The sequence below is a fragment of the Poecilia mexicana genome, unplaced genomic scaffold (assembly GCF_051168715.1).
Source record: "Poecilia mexicana isolate PSO_F unplaced genomic scaffold, ASM5116871v1 scaffold_5, whole genome shotgun sequence".
Lineage (NCBI taxonomy): Eukaryota > Metazoa > Chordata > Actinopteri > Cyprinodontiformes > Poeciliidae > Poecilia > Poecilia mexicana.
This window is the reverse complement of record NW_028263374.1, coordinates 6,084,905-6,107,024: the sequence shown is the minus strand read 5'-3', so window position 1 is coordinate 6,107,024 and position 22,120 is coordinate 6,084,905. Positions and strand designations below refer to the sequence as shown.

At 41.5% G+C, this 22,120-nt stretch overlaps 1 protein-coding gene across 1 annotated transcript; it reads right to left on the bottom strand.

The window, feature by feature from the left end:
- Window positions 1-6,672: 6,672 nt before the first annotated feature.
- On the bottom strand, window positions 6,673-20,287 carry LOC106923227 (RNA-binding protein 38-like). Its single transcript, XM_014996158.2, has 4 exons — window positions 19,727-20,287; window positions 15,503-15,626; window positions 13,768-13,822; window positions 6,673-7,335 (listed from the first exon to the last, which is right to left on the bottom strand). Exons 1-4 carry the CDS (start codon window positions 19,937-19,939, stop codon window positions 6,987-6,989), a joined length of 741 nt encoding a protein of 246 aa, XP_014851644.2. The 5' UTR covers window positions 19,940-20,287; the 3' UTR covers window positions 6,673-6,986.
- Between the last annotated feature and the right edge of the window lie 1,833 nt (window positions 20,288-22,120).

The following is a 22,120-nucleotide window of genomic DNA, read 5'->3' as shown; positions in this document are numbered from 1 at the left end:
GCCTGCAAAGAAAACATCATACTAGGTACTTGTCTAATTTCTAGTTCAGTACACCCAAGTGAAATAATCACCTATACAATATTCTGAGATTTTATTAAGTTCATCTAATTTATAAATGTAACATTTACTAAGCCTCTGAACAAGTTTTTGCAGACTGTAGATGGAAATAAATACAGGGAGATCTTAGATGAAAATGTGTTCGAGGCTGCAAAAGATTTGAGACTGAGATTGATGTTGCAAGAAGACAACACCAAATATTACAGTCCTGCAGCTGTGACCACAGGAAAAAGGTGGTTCAAAGGAATATTTATTCTGGTGGGATTCATATAAATGAATGTCACACTTAGGACTTTTACATGTAAACTATTTTGAAAACCACATATCCCTTTTTCTTTCAGTTTAAAATAAAGGCTTTTTTTTTACTTTTAGTTCAAGGGGTACAAATACTTTCTCAAAGGATTGCATAAACAAGTTTGCAGAGATGACTTTACCAGGAAGCGTCCCTCCCTCAGATAAAGTCATCCTCAGAAACACCTTTTGTCTCGTGTTCTTCTCACTCTGCATTTATTTATGTCTGACTCTCTCCAGACCCTTCATTTTATCCGAAACGTTGGAGGTGCTTCAAAAACGGCCACGTGAGTCAGAAGGTGATGGCTTTCTGGAGTCTGGTCGCCTCCAGTGAGAGGCCGGGTAAATTTAGCCTGTGGCTGGAGCTTATCTGAGGCTGCAGCAGCAACACTCCCCAGGCCCGGGCAGGCCCACTGCGGGGCTGAGTCACACTGGGGTTGGGGGAGGGGGGTCTGCATACGGGACAAGTCAGGTGGAACGGGCTCGGTTTGAATTTTACATGGGTTGGATTTGCATAAAGTAATTGATTATTTGTGGCCAACAAAAATGCCCTTCTTGTTTAACCTGAACTTTAGGGAAAAAGAGGAATGTTGTGTTTAATTCAGTTAAATATTTATTTTGTGTTTAACATAAGTAGATATGCTAGTTCTATAACTTGAGAAGGTGTTTTTTTTATTTTACCTAGAAACCTTTGTAAAGTTAGTGTAGCTGGAGTTGCTATTATAAACGGTTGTTATGCTGAAATGTTTAATTGAATAATTCGGCATTGAAATACTCATCAACTAATTCAGTAATCGATCAATCGCTATCTAGAGGATGCAGACAAAAAAGGCCATTTGATGAAAAACATAGAGCAATAACTAAGCCAAAACTGTAGAAAAATATATGTATGTTGCATTTAAGATAAAAAAAAATCCTCAAACATTTTAGTTTAAGCTTCACCCAATTCTGTAAAAAAAATCTGTAAAAAAAAAAAAACAAAAAAAAAAATCTTATTAAGCACCTTTTAATTTTAAAAAATCAACAAATTTGATGTTAATTTGAGCATGTTAGCATTTGTTTTTAAATGTTTATTACCTTATTTTAAAAATAAAATTATACTTATATATAAGTGCACTTGAAAAGTATATTTTTAAAATTATTTCTAATATCAGAAGACAATATGTTAAGGTGGTGAAATAAAAAAAAAACCAGCAGAATATGTCAAGTTTTTATGCGATTAATCAATTAATCGTTAGCTGCCGCCCTGGCTTCAGGTTTACATCAAATCAAGAAGCAGAACTTCTCCAGTTTGTTTCTCACTTCACAAATATAATAACCATTTGCAAAGGACAGTCTCTTTTTTTTTTTCTGATGCAAATGTTTGACATCATGGAAACAAGAGGTTATCTCCAGCAGGTTGCCGTGATTAAACTTAAGCTGCCGGCTGATAAGGAGCGATGATGTTTCTGAGGGACCACCGGACGTCAGAGTTACACGGCAGAGCGAGATGTGAGCAGGGAGTGAGACTCGGCCGTGCCTACTTTGTATGTGCATGTTAAAGTGAAGATGGGGTGGGAGAGGAGGGTGTGGGGGAGAGAGAGAGGCTTTATGATGACCCAGCATTTAACACGGTCTGCTGGGCCTGCGTGTGACCTCGTTCATCAAGTTGACACCCGGTTCTGTTTCTGCCCTGTGATTCACCAGAAGGGAAAAAGAAAAAGAAAAAAACTGCGAGAAAGAAGCAACCAGAGGGTGAGGCAGGAGTGCAGATGTGCAGTAAGAAAAAAAAAAGAAAAAGCCACAAATGAGAAGTGGGAAAAAGTAAACAAATGTGTGTGAAAGACAAGAGAGAGAGGGAGAGCAAACAGAGAGCGCGGGGCGAGATAGCGAGAGATAAACAGTGACAACGAGAGGAGGACAAGAGGAGGACCAGAGCCGCCTCGCTTCACTGACATCCAGTAAACACCAGCAAGCAGCAGCAGCAGCAGCAGCGGAGACATCCATTCTGCTGAGCACCAGTGTTTGGAAAAACTGTGACATGATTCAGCTATATTTAAAATGCAGCTTGTCCTTTGGTGTTGGCATCCTGCAGCATGTCCTCCTAACACACGGCATGGTTTCCATCAAAACCGTTGTTGTGTTTATTTATTTTTCCTTAAGTTAGTGGAGAACATGTCTTCTTCCAAACACAAACGCACCGAATCATGTCGATGTCAAAACACTTTGGAAAATTTGCGGCAGAGCGTCGCTTTTACGTTACCTTGCATGACACTCATCATGAGGGTCTTGCGGAAATATTCAAACCCCTTGATCTATTTCTCATTTTTGTCACACTTTGCCGCAAGCTTCCGTGTATTTCATTTCTTCATTTCAAAGTCGTGCATAACGACTTTGAAATGATGTTGTTATGCTTCATAACGACTTCATTTTAAGTCCAATTCCAAAATTGGACTTAAAATTTTGAACAATAAAAAAAAAGAAAAAAAAAAAGAAGCCGTAGTCCTCGAAGCGGTGGTCCTGGGTTCGATTCCCGTTCTGGGACCATTTGCTTTCTATCTTCCTCTTCTCTCTCCAACCTATTTCCTCTCCATCTACTGTTCAGTCACTGCAAAAACACAACATCTTACCAAGTATTTTTTTGGGGAGGTTGAGTTTGTAGTGCAAATATCTTAACTTACTTAAAATAAGACAAAACTAACTTACAAGTAACTTCACAGCACGGTCAATAATTCCTTCATATTGTTGAAAAGCTAGTTGTTCCACTGGCAGATTGGCACTTGTAACATTTTTCCCATGTAATGAGTGAATACAAATTTACACCACACTTTTGAGATTTTCATTCAGAAAACACACAATTTTCCTTCCACCACACTTTGTGTTGCTCTGTCAATTAAATACTTTGACAAAATATAAAAAAACTGGCAGGGTATGAATACTCTCACAAGATACTGTAGCAAAGCTGCTGCCTTCATTAGCTGGACATCCAGAAAGAGAAATGTCTAGAAATCCCACCAAGACCTCTTTTGTTTACTTAAATCTTGCTCAGCTCTTGCACGCAGTGATGTCATCTGATCCCAAAGCCGGTGTAGTCAAATATCACTAATTTACATTCATATTCAGCCCCCTTTTTTGCATGATGAAATATAATCCAAAGGCAATTATTGCTTCCTGGTTTGAGGAACGTGGGAGGTACAGCGATCCTCCCAGACTGTACGCCATCCTACTGCTCCGACTGGTTGTGATGTATCTGGGATTTTCTTGTTTTCAACCTTCCCACACTTTAAACAACTAAAGCCATTCAATGTTTCCTTGGAAAGCCTCATACTGTAGTCTGATTAAATCATTTCTGGGATGCATGTTCAGACATGTCCCTTTGCATGTATCCCCACCTTAAGACAAAAATGACAAGAAATTGATACCTTAAAACTCGATGCTTAAAGTGAAAATAAAATTCTGGTTTAAAACAACCTTGTGAACTCAAGCTCCCACTAAGGACGGGGCTTAAGAGAAACATGTCTGTGTAACAAGTGGAACATTTCTTAAGAGTAAATAAGCTCTTCATGAAGTTCAATCAAAACCAAAAGCATTTTAGAAAAACCTCTATTCAGTTTAAAGCTGTGTTGTAAATCATTACCAAGTAGATGAATTAAAGCTAAAGAGAGGAACAACAAGATAATGGATGGGCTTTTTGTCTCCTCTAACCTTGTCTCTGTTGTGTTCTGCGGGCTTAGAGAAGGACTCTGAAGTGACACGTTTTGTGAAGCAGCTGATGTAAGCACAAACATGTAAAAGCGCTGCTGGGGAAAACTGAGCCAGTTTAGCTTGTTTGGCAATGTGGGGGAAAGAAAGAGTGAAAGAAAAGACTTTTACATAAAGCTCGGGGTAACATGGCTTTAAATGGATAGCTTGGTTTTTTTTTTTGGTTTTTCAAGTAAAATTCCGTTCTTATCTGCAATAAATAGCTTTCCACATTTCCAAAACAAGCTGCTCTTGTGGTGAAGAAGCTAACGGCTAGCTCGAGAGAAAGGGACCCCAGGCTATGGCCTGGCTGAACAACGTGTCACAATATGCTTAGTGTCAGCCAATAGATGATTTTTTTTTGTTTGAAATATATCTACAAAACTGCCAAATTAATTACATAGTCCGTTCTCTCCACACCGTTTTTTTTAAGCAGGCGAGGCAGGTGGCAAAGCATAAAGCTACTGCGGTGCACATTAACAAGATTGTTGCTAGGTAACCAAAGCAAACTGTTGATCCAACTGGCCTAGTTTTATCGGACATTTTCAATCATGTTTATCACATTGTTTATGATTTATTGCTCAATCCTACCAAAGATGTAAAAACGTCGTTGCGGTTTACCCAAAGGCTATTTTACAACCATCTATACCATTTCTGACTTGGGCCGTTATTTCTAAAGACATTATTTACCCCTTCATAAATACTCAGAACAGAACATAAAAACGTGTTTCCATGAAGTAAAAATGTAAGGAAGGGTAAATTTAAAAATAAAATTTATTTTTTTAATCACCTGTAATACTACCCTTCAGTGACTGCGACCAACTAATCTGGGTTTAGAGAATCTAAAAAGATGAACCCTTAACTTTGCTACTAGGACTCTCCTTATTCCCAGAAACGTCTCAATAAGCTACCAAAACCACGTCATGTGCTGGCCCAAGGGAAACACCCAGCCTCCCTGGCAGGTGGTGGTGGTGGTGTTGTGGCTTGATAAAAAGGGTCTAGGCCCCCTCCCCCTGGCTGATGTGCTGCTCCCGACAGCTTTGATAACAAACACGTATAACTGCTCCCTGTAACCTCTCCGAGTTCTCACAGCAACATCAGAGGAGCAGCAGGAAACACACACTGCTGCTACAGTGTACCGAGGGTTTTAATACCTTTAAATTAGTTTCAAAGTAGTTAAAATATCCTGTTCTGCTGAGCTGGAGTCACTGGAATTTTCTATGGTTGACAGAGTATAATATTAGCACCCCTCCCCCACCTGTTGCTGCACACCGACAGCATGCTGCGTGACAAATTCAGCTGTTATGAAATATTTGCCACCACTAAAGACACCAGCAGTTAGTGTAGAAGCTAAAAGTTATTATAAACTTTTATTAAAATTCCAGAAGATAAGCTTGCAAAATGTGTAAAGCAGTAGACAGCAGGTTAGCTTAGCCTGACTAATCAACCAGCAAAGTCCTTATGCTTCTGTTGCTCTAAAAAAGGTGTGCATTTTTCTATCAATATTGTTGAGCCGCACTATTTTTACTTTTTTTTTTTTTTTTTTTTTTTTTTACATAGTCTGTGGCTTTTGTTTCCTTTATCATGGAAAAAAGAAAAACACACCAGAGGGCATCTTGAGTAGAAATTTTTATTCTTTATGGCTTGTTTGAAAGGATTGTAAAGAACAATCTTACTGGAAAATTAAAAATAAAAAGAATTTCCAATGAACCCAGTCAAAGATCCACTGGTAGTATGATGAAAAGAACGACGACACTTTGTGGATCTGCAGCAAACGACTGCAAGTTAAATGACATCAGTGTCACAATTACAATCACAACAAATTTAAGCAAAAAGGAAAAAAAAAAGTTGTTTTTTAACTTAGTACCTCTTATAAATACCTACGTATAAATATTGAAAAATGCACGTGATGACATCTGAATGTGCTGTACATGGAGCAACAGTCCGACCATCTCAGTACAGAAACAGAAATAAAAAAACACTGGTGTTTGTGCTCAGTGTCAGCGACCTCATCGATACACACAGCTCCTCGATACTGTTTATGATTATCTACATCGAGTCGAAGTCAGCTCGGTTACAAAAGGGGCTCTACATCCTTAAACTTGGCTTAGAGTGGAGAGGCACAGCCAAAAATAATCTGGAGATTCTCTTTGTTTTGTATTTATTTATTAAGGCCTCTTGAAATCAAATATTGGGGTGTAAAAAAAAAAAAGAAAAAAAAAAAAAAAGCTGTGCAGTCACTTCTCTGAGTTCAAATCTCTCCTGGTTTTCCTGCGCTGTGGAAGTCTGTTGGTGAGGCAGAGCTCTGCTGTGTTTCTCTATCGCCACCTTCGGAAAAAAAAAAAAATTAAATAAAAAGAACTAACATGAACGTCCCTCAGCATCTTCAAAATGTCCGCCGTGTCCAGCCAAGACACTCTGGACTCCGAGAAAAAACAAACCAACAAAAAAAAAAAAAAAAAAAAAAAAAAAAAAAACTAAACTAAATATCAATATCTAGCAAGGACATGCGTGACCTCTGCTGATTGAGCTACGAAACGATGCCAACATGGATAATAATGGCAAACGAATAGTGACAAAGACATTAATAATACAACAATAATAGAGAACAATAAAATAATATTAATTATAATAATAATAATGATAAAAAATGAAGTGTCATGTTCTGGAAGCCCTGGGAAGCGACCACATACTGTATGCTGGTTCGGCTTCCCCTCCTGAACTCCCAGCAGTCCTCTCTCCCCTTGTACCAATGAGCAAGCAGCCCGTCTTAGTCGTATAGTGCAATAATCCCGACATCGTTTTTCCTGAAACCTGCTGCTGACGACAGCGGTGGTACCCTACAGGGGTCTGCTCTTTTGTCCTCTTCCACTTCCTGCTCCCCTATCTTCCCCCCCCCCCCGTCGACTCCTCTGACTTCACTGCATCCTCTCTGGCTGGATGTGCTGCTGCGGGGCGTAGTGCAGGAAGGTCGGGGCCTGGGCGGTGGCGGAGGGCAAGGTGGGGTGCACGGTGGCTGTTGCCGTGGTGGCGGCGGCGGACGGGCCGGCGGACGCCGTGGGGCTGGTGGTGTAGCCATAGCCCAGGAAGCCGGCCGGGGAGGCGGCGTAAGGGTACTGCTGGTCGAAGGCGGCGTGGGCGTACTGGGCGTAGGCCGAGCTGTAGTCCAGGTAGGGGCTGGTGCCGACCGAGGCAGCCGACACCTGAGTGGGCAGCAGCAGGCTGGGCTGCACAAACGCTTGGGGGTAGATGTACGGCTGGGCCAACCTGCACAGACACACGCAGAGAGGGGGGTTAGAGGGGTGGAGAAACCCCCAACCCAGACTGGTTTCTACCGTTTACGTCGCTCTCAGAGGAGGAGACGTGTCAGGAATACAAACCCTCTGAACACCCAGCCTCACACTCAGCTCTGTTACCATCACTAACTTACGATAGTCATGTGAGGAGCAGGTAGGGCTGGGCGATATGGATTAAAAATAACATTTTTTTAAATAACAGATATGAAGTCAATTGATTATTTTTGCTCTGTTATTAAAAAAAGAAACAGGAAATATTTTCCAACTGACAATTAGGGCCAGGCTACGGGAATAACAGTCATATTAGGAAAAAAAAAAAAAGAATTTCACAAAAAAACAACGTAAAATTGTGCAAAAAAATCATTTAAATGAGAAAAGAAAAAGCGTACTTATCCAATCAGCTCGGTTTGTGCGTTTCTTGGAAATAGTCATTTGCTGGATTATCTCAAAGAATTCTTACTCATAATAATTTGATTCTGACGCGTTAAAAGATGAAGTTATACCAAAATATAACTTCATCAGGTGTCCAGCATTCCTTATTTTATTTTTTAGGACTTTATTGTGGTAATTAAAAAAATAAAATAAAATTCTTAGCCTGGCTCTAATATTTCGTTGTAGGGTGGACCTGAATTCAATGTCCAAATAAACAGAAGAATCAAAACACGATTACCAAACAAGATCGTCATCCTGCGCATGCTGACATCACTCTGAACGACGGAAACAAAGAGCGGATGGAAAAAATATATATATATATCATTTTTCCAAAACTTAAACCTTCAAAAACCAAATAATTAACCGATTTAAAAAAAATCAAATCAAATAAAAATGTATTGCCCAGCCCTAGAAACAATTAAACAAAGAGGTTAGTATCGAAGGTGACTCAATTCTCTGTGTAAATCAGTGAGTTAAAAAAAACAAACAAAAAAAACAAAAAAAAACAACCACCACCAAACCTGTTGGGTCAGACCTCCTGGGCTAGACGAGAAGGAACAAGTAGGGAGGGGGGTGAATGACAGAGGCAGCCGTTACTGGCAGCTTTTCAAGCTCAGGCATCAGCAGTGTTTTAACAGCTGCTGCTCTTCACCGTCTGAACACACTCACACACACACGCACACACACACACACACACACACACACACAGAGACTGGAGGAAAAAAAAAAAAAAGCAGAAGTGCTTTAAGGGAGGGCAGAAGTTAGAGTCTTTTAGTTCTCAATCAGTTTGTAACTCTGCCTCACACACACACACACACAGGTGATGATGATGATGGTGGCTGGGGAACTGATCAGGGCCAATGGGGAGAGAGAGAGGCGGGTTCTACCGAGCCTCATGGGTCGGCTCAGATGCAGCTGATCAGGGCTGCTGGGTGGGACTGGTTGGTGTGGATGAACAGCATTTATCCATAGAAGACAGAAATGTTTTTCAGGTGAGATTAAAATATAAAAAGTGTTCCCCATTCCTACTCCCCCAACAAAGCAGGAAGGTTTGACCAACGCTGCATATCAAGGAGTTAACAAATCTGGCTCTAGAGACAGCTTCAACCCTCGACGTTAAAGACTTTGAGCAAAAACAACACAGAGGGCTAGAAAGGCAAAATGTCACACTTCGGTTACATACAAGGAACCATCAAAGTCAACTCAGTTTCACCGTTTTGCCGTTGCAAACAGTTCCCGTTGGATAAATACTGCTTATGAAAGTCGCCTACGAAATCAAAGCATGCATGTACAGCGCCTTGTGAAGTTATTCTGCTTGGTCTTTTTCCACGTCGTCGCATTACGACCAGCAACTTCAGTGTGTTATTGGAATTTTAGGTGGTAGACCAACACAAAGTAGTGATAGTCAGAGAAACAGCCAGGAGGCCCACAGTCACTCTGGAGGAGTTTCAGATATTTTAAATTCAATTGTTGAATCCACATATCTATTTTTTTATGATTATAAACCAAAATGTCCATTTGCAGTCTGCCTGCACGCACAATGTGGTGTTCTGCTCAGATGAGGAAAAAAAGAAACAGAAAAATGTGTCAACTAGGGCTGGGTGATAAAAATAGAAATTATAGGAAATACAGTTCAGAGTGAGGTCATCAGATCCAATGCCTACCATTTTCTTTGTCAAGCATGTTTTACAGCTATTTATTTGGATTTAAAATTCAGGTCAACTCACAGATTGGGGATGATTGAAAATGAAAAAATAAATGATAATAATCTACTAACTTTTTTTTGTCATTCATCATTTCTTTTCAGGAAAAGAAGCCAAGAAATAAAATTGGATTTGATATGAAAGAAATCAGATTTTATTTTTAAGCCACATTGCCCAGGCCTGGTATCATTTTCCCACCACTTCAGAATATCAGTTTGGTCCATCACATAAAACCCACTGGAGCCTGTGGCCGTAATGCAACAAGATGTGAAAAATGCCAACGAGTATGAAACTTCCAAGGCGCTGGATAAGGATGTACTCACTTTACATACTTCCTGCGCACACAAACACGCTCCGTTACCTCTGCTCACACACCAGTTACCACTGCAAACCCCCAAACCATGCCATAATAGGGAAAGAGACACACCGCAAATCAGCATAAGCTCTTCAGTTCATATCACACAAACAGGAGAGGGAAAAAAAAAAAAGATAAGACACTCCAGTCCATCACAGCACACTGCACTGCACTCTCAAGCCGTCACTGGCACCTTGTAGAGAGGCTGGCTGAGGGGAGGCAGGAGAGTGTGGGCAGATATTTTCCCGAACTGAGGGCATCATCTGATCCTGAACTGGTGCACTTGGTCAGCTGGCAGCAGAGGGCAACCGTGGCATAAAAATGAAATTAAAGTGATTAATTTGCAAAAAAAAAAAAAAAGAGGATTGGGGTCAACGTGAATCCTCGTGTAACTGAAAGTAGTTAGACCTTGAATCCTCATGAAAAAAATCTACAAAAGCAAAAAAAATAAAACAAAAAACAAGGATGTGTTAAACAGTGCATGAACATTTTAATTGTGTACTAAACAAAAGTAAATGAGAAGTGAAGGGAACATAGAGGCTATGGACAATAGGGGCTTCAGAGGAAGTGAAAATCCCACAACTGGGGAGCTTCATCCTCACTTCAGCCCTGGGAGACGACTGCATATCATTGGGTGCGGGGCATGAAAGCCCTCGCGCCAACTCTAAACGACCTCAACCTCGCGCAAGACAGGATGATGGTGGACCGCTGCTCTGGTGCAGGAATAAAAGACGAGAAGAAAAAGCAGGGATTGGGATCACAGCGAGTCCAGAGGGCAGCAGAGATGCCAAGCACGCTGCGTAAACAAGGAAAATAAATAAATAAAAACGATGGAAGAGAGGCTGTAGATGACAGCCGGAATATCGTTGGTCAGCTGGATTTCTGCTGACGGCCGGTCATAGCGGGGCGCTGAGTGGCAGGCCGGGACACCGGAGAGACGGGCTCGCCAGAAAACGCTGGCTGGCAAAGAGCGGGCCAGTCTAAAGGCTGGAGCGTTCGTCAATGACATAATGAGCTGCTGGGGGTAAAAAAAAAAAAAAAAAAAAAACGCCTGGGAGACGTCGCACCAAGCAGCTAAATATCTCACGGATGAACTCCAGTGCATGACTCGATGCGAAGTGAAGTGTGAAACCAGGCAAGACTGAACTGGGTTGGTGTGGATGAGGTAAAGCCCACCTCTTAAAACGTCTCAACCCCCAAACAACTGCAACGGGTCTTTGAATGGGAGGGAGCAGGGACGGACAAAGGTGTTTTATTTGACACCTGTAGAGGCGAGTTACCATGGAAGTGCCTCATTAAACATCAAGTTGGAGGATCCAACTCTCCACCCCCCCCCCTTTTTTTTGATTCTACTTCTCAATCCCCCTCCAAGTCTCACAGAGGTGTCGGTTTTCAGAAATGGAGGGAGGACTCTAATGGAAGAAGAAAAACAAAGAAGAAGAAAAAACAGTGGCAAGAATCCAACAGGATGGAGGGAAGGAGTCGATCCGTGACGGGAGATGAGTCGTCTGCAAAGGCCGACGCCGACTCGTCCCCTCCCCGTAAATACGCAGGCTGCAGCTCTGGTGACCCCCGTCGGCCCACCCCGCCCCTACAGTCCACAGTAGTCTGTACATGCAGCATCAGCGCACAGCTCAAAATCCTGCTCAACACCCCGTCTTCCTCCCGCCATATGTCCACAGGCATCGTGGGGTCGGGGGGAGGGGGGGGGGGAAAGAAAAGCCCCCCCGCGTGCAATCTGCATCTTAGCAACGTCCGTATCCGACACTCGAGCCATGCAGAGGAACCTCAGGAGGACAGGTGTTGGGCGAGCCTCGGAACGTCTCAGGGGCGGTGGTCACAGGAGATTACGGAGGGTGGAGTTACCGAGGGTGGAGGGGAGCAGCACCTGTTGGGCACACGCCTCAGACAGCAGCCGAGCAAAACACAGGAAACATTCAGGGTTTGTCCAACCCTCTCTGGACCGGCGGGACGTTGACATGGACGGGACTTTCCTTTGTCCTCCCCCCTGAGGTTTTGGAACATGATGGGACATGTTCCTAGTGGGACTCCAGCTAATTTAAGCAGATACGAAAATGTGGCCAAGTTTTTTTTTTTTTTCTTCTTATTCTAATTTTACTTATTTGTGGAATTCTATGAACATCTCATCCTTTTAAAGCTCTTCATCAGACATTACTACAACCATCTCTATAGAAATCAAAAAGTTTCGTTTCACTGTATTCAGAAAAGGGGAGTGTAAATATTATAGGCTGGTTTCACACGGCGTGACATATTAAAGTGTTTATTTTAGCTAACTTTGCTAATTGTAGGCTGCAGCGACAACCAAAATTCAAGTTTCTCAAAAATTCTGGTTATTACACTCTACAATAAATAAAATGAATAACTTATTAAGAGGAAGAGTTACTATCCCACACCATCCACAGGAAGGGTAACCCGCAAACATGTTTTTGGTAAAGAAGCTGGTTGTTGAAGGTGCTTATCCAGCCATGTTGGTGGGAAGCAGAGGGGAAGGAGCAAAAGGGATAATCAGAACCTTTCAGCGGTTCTGTAGAGATTAAGTCACTTCTGAACTACAGAAAAACACTGGACTGTGACTCAGTGGTCCAAAGTCGGTTTTTCAGAGTAAATTTTACACTTCATTTGGAAACCAACTCCTCAGAGTTGGAACAAATTGTTTTTCGGTAATATTCTAAATTTCATTCGCTGCAAGCCGCGATCATCAAGATGAACAGAAATAAACACCTTAAATAGATCCCTCTGTTATAAATCTACATAAATTGTGTCCCTTTTTCGAAAAAACCACTGAAATAAGTAACATTTTCAGGGTTTCCAACAGTGGTGGGGGCTTTACCCCACCAGGTTTAGCATTGTTTATTTATTTTAGTTCAATTTTTTATAAAAATTTTAAAAAAAAGGCGGAGACACCTCTTTAAAGATTTTATAGTTGGTGTTTAGGTATTGATCTTCCAATAACGCATAACTACCAAGTGATATTTTCACATTTCCTGTCAACTTTAAACATTTAACTCAAAAACATGGCGGCCGGCTGGCTGGCTGCCCTAGCACCTCGGGCACTGGGCTTGGCAGGTTTTCTGGGGGGAAACCCTGCATTTTGATGAGATGAAATTTTTTTAAGATGATGTTTGGCATTATACTAATTTGAAACTAAATTGCTAAATTTAAAATTCATTTACTCTACAACCAGAAAAATAAAACAACAACAACAAAAAAGAAAATCTGAATCTTGGAAGACGTTTATAGTCATTTAAGCTTGATACTGATAAGTAACTAAGCTCTTACTGTTTAACTTCTTTTGCTTGCGGAGTAAGAGACTTGGAATTTCACGCAACCACAGCAACAAATGCCAAACAACTCACTCAGACTAACTTCCTGAACTCCTGTTCTAACAGAAAAGGAGGCTGTGCATGTAAAATCCAAACAGGCCTTGGGCTGCAGCTTGAAGCGTGATATCTGAGAGCTGCAGGGGGAATCAGAAGAGTCATAACAGTGAAATGGTCGTTAGCTGCTCGGCCGACCGTGGCTTCCAGACTCTGTGGAGTTTCTCCCCTCCGTCCACCCCGACCCATTCTCCCTAACGCTGATAGAACTCCCCCGTCGGTGACGGAGCCCGCTCGGGCCGGACCGCGAGTCAGGAGGCCCCTGACGGAGGTCAACGAGTGAGTCACACATTCACCTCTGGAACGCACCTCCATTACCACGGAGACGCGAATCATCTCTGCAGCCCCCTCGCCCCAAACGGGACTGGATGTATGCTAATGGAGGGGCGGCTGGAGTTGCGTGTAGATAGTGGAACTGGCGTGTGCTTTCCAGAGGCTGCGTTTTGTCAAAGAAATAGCAGCCCGGTGGCATAATAGCAGAGAGCATAACAAGCGCCCACTCCCTGCTCACTTACCCATACTGCCTCTGGATGAGTGCCGGGTGGATGGGCTGCACTCCGATGGATATGCCTGGAGGAGAGAGAGAGGAGAGGAGGATGGTTGTCAGACACACATCTGCATTTACAGAGGAGGAGCAGAGAACAATGCACAGAGGGCACAGAGACACAGAGGCACGGCCTGTTTCCAGCCTACCATGGAAGAAATATTTCAAATGTTCCAGAAAGCAAGCAAAGAAAACATATACGCCGTTTCAGAGCTGCATGGCATTTGTCGCATAAATCCGAGGTATGCGAGTTCCTCGATGGAGCTGCAGGCTGTGATCATGTGACCCGGCAGATTAAAAACAGCAACAGTTTGTCTCTTAGCCTGTAAAACAGCCAGTCTTTTAGCAATCAGGCGTCCAGCAGCCCTGTCCTCTCCACCATACCTGCTGCTAGGGACGATGAGCATTTAACGTAACATCTATCATTTAGCGGCAGAAATTTTGTACAAGATTTTTTGATTTACAATAGTCACAATAGGTTCTGTCTGTTTTGTTTTTCTCCGATGTTTGTTCAATGTGACGTTTTCTTCATATCAACAAATATGATTAAATTCAGTTACTGTGTGCGTTTTAGAGATGCAAATCTCACTTCTGGATGTGATCGGTGTCCTATAGAAACGGTGTGTTTTTCCAAGAGCAGCGTTTGTGTTTGTGAGGCTATCGATGCTGTGCTGTCACAGCCATGCAGTTACCTAAAAATGTAGCAACAAATCGTTCTTATTGTTACTTTGATCATCATCACAATGCTTCCACAAAATATCGTGATAAAAATTTATGTCCCCCATTATGTCGCCCACCCCTACCTGCTGCACTGATGGGATAAAACAGGGGTTTTCAGGTTTCATCAACATATTTAAGGCTTTTTAAAAGTGAAACTTAAGACCTGCGTCATGACAGAAATGTACAAAAGAATTTGCTTTGTGCAGAATGCACGCACCATTGCATGAATGCAATAAAGCCAGTTCTCTAGCTGGCCAGCAAGAGTATGTTAGCGAATTAACGATAGCCGCATGGAATAAAGATGTCTGAAAATACATTTAAGACATTTTAAGGATGCATGGACACCCTGCAAAATGTCACATTGCAATAAATCACTAAAATGATTTTAAAAATTCAGTATTTCATTAAAAAGTACATAAGATGTTAAAATCATTAATTTGATCTTATTGTGACGAAATCAAATGTATTGCAGGTATTCCAGTATTTATTGACTTATTTCATTATCCTGTGCTGCAGAACATTGTCATTTATTTGATCAGTCTCAGTGTGTAGAGCTAACACTGCTAAACATGCAGAATAACGCACAGATTAGCCAATCAAATGCTAGGATCCATTTAACAAACCACAGTGACTGTTTAGATTCATGCTCTGTAGCACAGGAAATATTTCATAATTAAATACCAGCATAATCATTTCAACCAAATGAATTTACATTTTTATGAATAACTACACATTTAATCATTTTATTGTGAATTAAAACATATGTATTTTATATACACAGCTATCTGTTCTACTTACCATAGTCATGATACATTGACTTAACCTATATAAAGAATTTAAAAACATAGATATTTACTGGAAAATTGTTGAATTGTGGAACTGTTAGACTCAACACTCATCACTGTCTGCAAAGATGTCCGGAGTCCCCCCCCCCCCACTTTACTTTCTAGCTAACCTGAGCTCTGCGCAGCCCCTCTGTGTCTCACCTGTCTGCAGGCTGCGGGGCTTGGCGCCCAGGTACGCCAGGTTGACGTTGGCCTTTCTACCGTCTATGATGGGGTTGGGATCCTTGCAGGCCCTCTCTGCGGCTCCTCGGTCAGTCATCGTCACCTGGCAACCACAGACGCAACAACTAATGAATCACGGTTTAGCCTCGTACAAAATAAAAATAAAAACAAAGCATGTGCAACAGGATTTCAACTGGTCCACTTTAAGAAAGACCAGTTAAAAAAATAATAATAAAAAAAAAGCTGACATTTTCTGGTTCAGAAATCAGGCTAACTGCTCTGGTACCAGCTGCTTTTAGCTCGACAACCGGTTTAGAAAATTGCGTTGGGTGGCGCTTCGTTAGTTTCTACACTAAAACTGGTTATTTATGGGTGGATATCTGTCAAAAAAAGACACAGTTTGTCAAAAATACAGCAGTTTTTTTTTTTTCAGCCAGCTGACAACTAGTGTGCCTTTTCTGCCATCTCAGATTGAATTTAAGCCATAGGAAGGATGTGATTCAGATTCTAGTAGTTTTGAAATGGCAACTTATTAAAAACCCCAGTGTACCCTGACCTTCTCACTTAGTTTGGGCGTGTTCATAGAAAGAAAAATGAAAATTACCTCTGAGGCAAAAATAAATAAATAAATAAAAAATGCCCACAGCAGCAGTAGCCAGCCTATGGTTGCCACTCAGACATGGGCAGAGCTGCTGAAATATGGATCTGGCCAACAAGGAGCTTATCCAATTAGGAACAAAATAAGGAGATTGGTATTAGTCCACCCCCCCGGCTCCACCTGGCATTAGACGAGCCCTTCTGCTTTGATTGCCACATCCTGCCAGTTCTTGGTCTCCTCCGCACGTGAGCCGACCCGACCCGAGAACATGGAGCTGAATAGTTTCGGAGGACACTCTGCATCTTTTACGGTGAGGCTTATTGGGAGCAAAGCCCACTGCGCGTGTTGTGAACACACAGGAAGGAAACAGGCTGTGTTTACAGTGAAGCGCCTTGCTGCGGGGTTAGGGTGGTGCTGGGAGGTGGGGGTCCGCTAATCCACCTCTGAAGTGTGTTTAAGACAAAAAAAAAGTGCACTCAGCTTCAGGCTCCTTCTTGTTTCAAGTCAGACAGAAAAAACCCCCCAAAAAAACAAAAGGCGACCCAGGAGTGAAAACCGGTAAGGTTAAAATCCCTGGAAGCAACCTGGAGGCTTTGACGAAAAGCCCGTTTAACCTGAAACGCCGGCCCCCTGACAGAAACCCGGTCGGTACCTGCTCGACTCACCGGACGGCTTCCCCCTCCGACTTTCATCAGCTTACGTGTAAACAAGGAACAATTGTCTTCCAATTCCCCCTTAGAGGTTTTCCGTTTTCCACTCCTTCTTTGGCCCGATCAGACAGCCGAGCTGAAGCGTCTCTGCTAAAGTTCTGGTAAATATTTGCATTTTTTTTTCTCCCCAACTGCTGCTTCTGTTCTTTATGGTTTTATCTCCCAGGGACCGGATAAATCACTTATTAACGCAGATAAAAACCCGGTACTGCAAAGAATCTTGGAACATTGTGGGGTTTTGTTTTTAAAAAGAAGAAGTTGTCGAAGTTATTATAAACAAGAGTCATTTTCCCACAGAACTCCAAGAACTGGGATAATAAGGAGCAGTTAAATATGCTAGGATGATTTCATTGGTCCAGAGGGATTAGATAAAAGAAAACGTAATCGGTTTCTAAAACTGAAACATGAAACGTTGACATGAAAGCTGGGTAATGAAGTATGGATTTCCTCAGCAGGATTTCACTGAAAAAAAAAAATAAGAAGAAAAACCCAAAACAAAAATGGTTCCCGTTTGTCAGCATTTGGTTGGATGGCATCACAAAGATCACACTCACACATCTGCCTGATCAGGTTGCATTAGTAACCATTTTGGCAGCAGCTTTTATTAGATATTGACATAGAGATCCCGTTGAGTCCAACCTTAAGGATTTTAATTCCTGCTTTGAGAATCAGGATCCAACGTCATTTTCAACTGTCTCCTCATAAGTAAACATGGTTAAACGAGTTCAGCGACATCAAGCAGTAGGAACTCGCTCTGCTCCTATTGCTGTTTTGGTTTGATTGTGATCCATACCTGTCACAATTGACTCAACTAGCCCAAAAAGGGGAGCGTAACCAAAACTATACGGACCGCAGAGCCACGTCTATTCGGTATTCGTGGATTCACCCAGTCGCAAACTTTCCTGTGGAAATAATCTCCAAATAAGTTGCAGATAATTTGCAAAGTTGCTTATTTTTCTATTAAAAAAGTCAAAAGGTGCAGGTTGGGTAGCTGAAATACATAGCCAAAGTAACACTTTGCAAATCAGCCAATCCAAGCGCCCAATTTATTTTTCTTGCTGCTGATTGGCTGAAGCCCCAATAGCAAAGCTAAGTGCTAAGAGGGTTTCCAATAGGGCTATAGTGATTCAATAATCTCACGATACGATACACAATATTCTGCTCACGATACGATATATATTGCGATATTCAGCAAACAATACAATTCAATACACTTTTGCGATTTTCTGAAAGATTTTAGAGGGACAGAGTGATTTTGGTGACATTTTGTGACTGTTATAGAGTTGGATTGAATTAATTTAACTGAAAACTGATTAAAAGCACCAACTACACAATACCTGGCTCTGGTTGGACATGGACACAGACTTAGGGTCGACAGCTGGACAAAATGAATCAAAGAAGTGGTGAGAAAACATGTTTCTTTTAATTGAAACAGTACAAACTGTAGCTTACATGCATTTGTAAAGTAAATAAAGTGCACCAAGTACCCTGCTCTGAATAGTTTGATACCTTTTTAACATCTGAAGGAATCACTCTAAGCCTGATGTCCTAATCACCCTCCCGGTGAAGCAAGCAGTGAGTGAGCAAGGTGACAGTTGGATGTTACGATACTTGTGGATGAATATCGATTTTTTTCTAGGAAAGAAAATATCGATATCGCAAAATCGATATTATTACACAGCCCTAGTTTCCACTGTGCACATTAATGCATATTGAGGTACATTTGGTGTTCAAACTATTTTAAAAAATTCAGCTACAAGCTTTGGTATGGTGGGTTTTGCGTATTTGCAGATATTGAATATTTTGACCCCCCGCCCCACGATTACTGGAGGTCTGCTGCGTTTCCAGGAAATTTACAATGGAAGCATACAATAGATTTGATTTTTCAAAGGACTGCTCATAATTCATCAACATACCCAACTATAGAGTCAAACAAACTGGTACCACATGGACAGGGTACAGATCGGAGGTAAACATGGACAAAACAGCAATGTAGTGGTACAAAATGAGGGTGTAAATTGGGAAAAAAAATAAAGATCATGAAATTGTGATAATATCATTGAATGTTGTATATGACAAATGATTATAATTAACCTGCATATTTTCCATCTCCAGTTCTAAAAACTTGGTCCCCAAGATTAAGATTATTTGGGCAGCAGTAGTTTATTGAAACTGATGGGGTCATTACTGGCATGCAGAGTCAGAATGAAGAGCACTTGCAAATATTTCTGTGTTGATCAGCTGTTGATCCGATTAAATAATTTAAGCCAACCATGACAGGTTGTTCTATAGTAGGAAAAACTACATCTGAAGAGATTTTTCTGAAAACTCCAGCATGCATCTTAATGTCCCTTTTTCAGCAGCCTGAACTGTGATGTAAATCATGTCTTCTGGTTCCTGACAATGGAAAGCAAGAGTGTGCAAGGTCAACCTCCCCACTGCTCTGAAATAACCATATAAAGCAAGCAAAGAGTCCAGCCTCTCTCTCTTTCTCTCTCTCTGACATACACACACACTAAATACACACTTCCAGAGCAATAAGCTGGGGCTGCTCAGGGTTGAGGGGAGGTGGGGGTGGGGGTTATAAATGAGGAGTGGACATTAGACATATGCTGAAATATAATCTTCTTAGTTACCCATCAACTTTTGTGATCCCTCATCCTAATTAATCGAAGAGAACAGCCAACCAGGCAACAAGGCAAGACAAAAACAAAGATGCTGCGCAATTATGCGTTTAAGCCTGCATGAGTGACTTCAGACTTTAAACGTGTTCTTTAGCTAATGACCCAGAAAACAACTTTTTACAAACTGACAGAAACTAGTGTGATAAGTTAAAAAGACAGGTTTGACAGAGCTAAGCAAAAATGAGCGTGTGTTTGTGTTGTTCATACTTACAAAGCCGTAGCCCCTGGATTTACCGGTCTGTCTGTCAGTTATCACAACTGCCTCGTCGATGTCCCCGAAAGCCTCGAAGTATTTTCGGAGCGAGGCGTCAGTCGTGTGGTACGGCAGCCCGCCGACGAAGATTTTGGTGAACGTCGTGTCTTTCTGGACCGGTGTGGGAGGCATGACTTCCAGGGATCCGTTCATGTACTGATGCAGGAGCATTGGTCAAGCCGGAGAGACAGACCGAGGCACACAGAGTACTACACTAAGCGCTCAACAGTTCCCCCGACATCCAAAAACCACGCTCTAATCTCTAGTGGAGTGGCGCCGTTTTGTTTTCGCTCTCTGTAGACTCTGGTAAAATAATAAAAAAGAAAAAAAAAAGAAAGAAAGAAAAAAAAAAAGTTGCGGCAACCTGTAGGAATCCGCGCTTCACGTCGCTTGTAAGCCTTCTACACCCAGCACACCTAGCCGGTTTGTAGTCGAGGCAAGAAACAGTGGTAGGAGTATTTATACCAAACGATACGACTCCACCCCCACCACAACTGTTGGCCAATGAGCGTGGACTCCTCGTGCACAACTGTTGAAGCGGGTCCTCCCATTGGCTCATCGTTTCAGTGCCAGTTGCACCTGCTTTTGTCTTTTTAAGCACAAAGAAAAACCTGTACTGTACGCGCTGGACTGCTCTAAAACAGGAGGGGAAATACTGTACCATCGACCTGTCGCCTAAATCCTTCCCCTTCGTGCAATACTCGGTAGAGCTAATTTGCCTTTTGCAGATATGACATGGTAGATATAGTCTATAAAGATCGTCATTATAAACATGTTTACAGTTTAAGCTAATAGCCATCAAACTTATTTTAAATGTAGTTTACACCTACAGAGATGTTTTTGCTCTTTTGTGATAAAACATTTAATCAGGATAAACGCTAACCTCTCGAAAACAAACTTTACAAACTTTCATAACTCGGGTGAGATAACATAGAAAGAAACTAACAAAGAGTTATTTTGAGTGCCACCATTTGCATTTGCTGTGTTCAGATTGTCTCAGCTGTGGGAGTTTGGATCTGGGACAGATGTAATGGTCCATTCCACTTGCAAGTCGGAAACCCAGCAAGTTTCCCTCGTTGTTACAAGCTAATAACATTTGTATCTTCATTTCTGTGTTCAAATACTAAATGTTCAGACATAGAATGTTTAATGACATAAGAATACACTGAAAAGAACTAAAAACATTCATGAACTTATTTTCACGAGGTGCACATATTCTGATAACACATAATTCCAAAATAAAACCAAAAAAGAAATGTTCAAGCTTGTTCTAATCTAAAGGAACAAGCAGACATTTGGACATTTGTTAAAGACATTTATCTGGAGCTACATTTTCTCACGATGGGTCAATAAAGGATCATTCTAGTTTCCTTTAAAACCACTACAAAAAAAATCTAATTACTCTGAAAATCTTTGAAATTATGGTCATGTAACCACGGTGAGAATTGCTGCACATCTGCCAGGAACAGGCATTTCTGCCCCGGATCATTTAATTAAATTCCAAACTTAATGTGCTATCCTTATCACCTCAGAAGTAAATCTTTTTTTAATGTTTTCTACTGGTTGAAAGTCTGAGATGGGCTGGCTAACACATAAACTAGACGATCTAGAACAGAGATTACTCTGGATATTCTGGAGTCGTTTTCTTTCTTCCCCATCTTTTATCTTTTGGTTTCCATTTCAAAGTATTGAAGATCATATCATCTTCTGCCATTTTTTATTTTTACATTTTTTCCTCTCCCATAAACCTTTCAATGACAGCATGCTGTCCTTAACGGTGTCCAGAATCAACCCATCTTACTCAAACTGCACTACAACTGTTTGCTTTATTTTTTAAATGGGGTCACGATGAATGACGGTGGCTGAAGTCCACACTATTAGTCTGAGCAAAGCATGAATGATTAATTTATACAGAATCAGCAACATAACTCCACTATACCTCAGTAAATTGCTTGGGTATGTCTCCCACAAACAGACATACTCTAGTCTGTTTATAATGGTATTGGACTGCTATTGTCTTGAACGCAAATTGCCCTTTGCAACTTTAGTAGTGTGGCACATCACAATAAACATAACGCTTAAATTCCAAAGAATCTGAAAAGTAATACTTTTTGTAACTCATGTTAGTTAGCGCTCTATCCATTTGGTTGTTCTTCTGCATATGCAAGAGTTGTTGCATTTCCAACTCCAGAGAGACACGCTAATCCTGCAGAACAAGCCGACTTTTAAGACCTGCAGGGATTTTACTGCAGCTTCAATGAAATGTTGCGGAACCTGCTAAAGTGTAGATTGTTCTCCGAAAGCGTAGCGGGGACATTGGAACTGTAGTGGCTTTAAACCTTCCCGCAACCG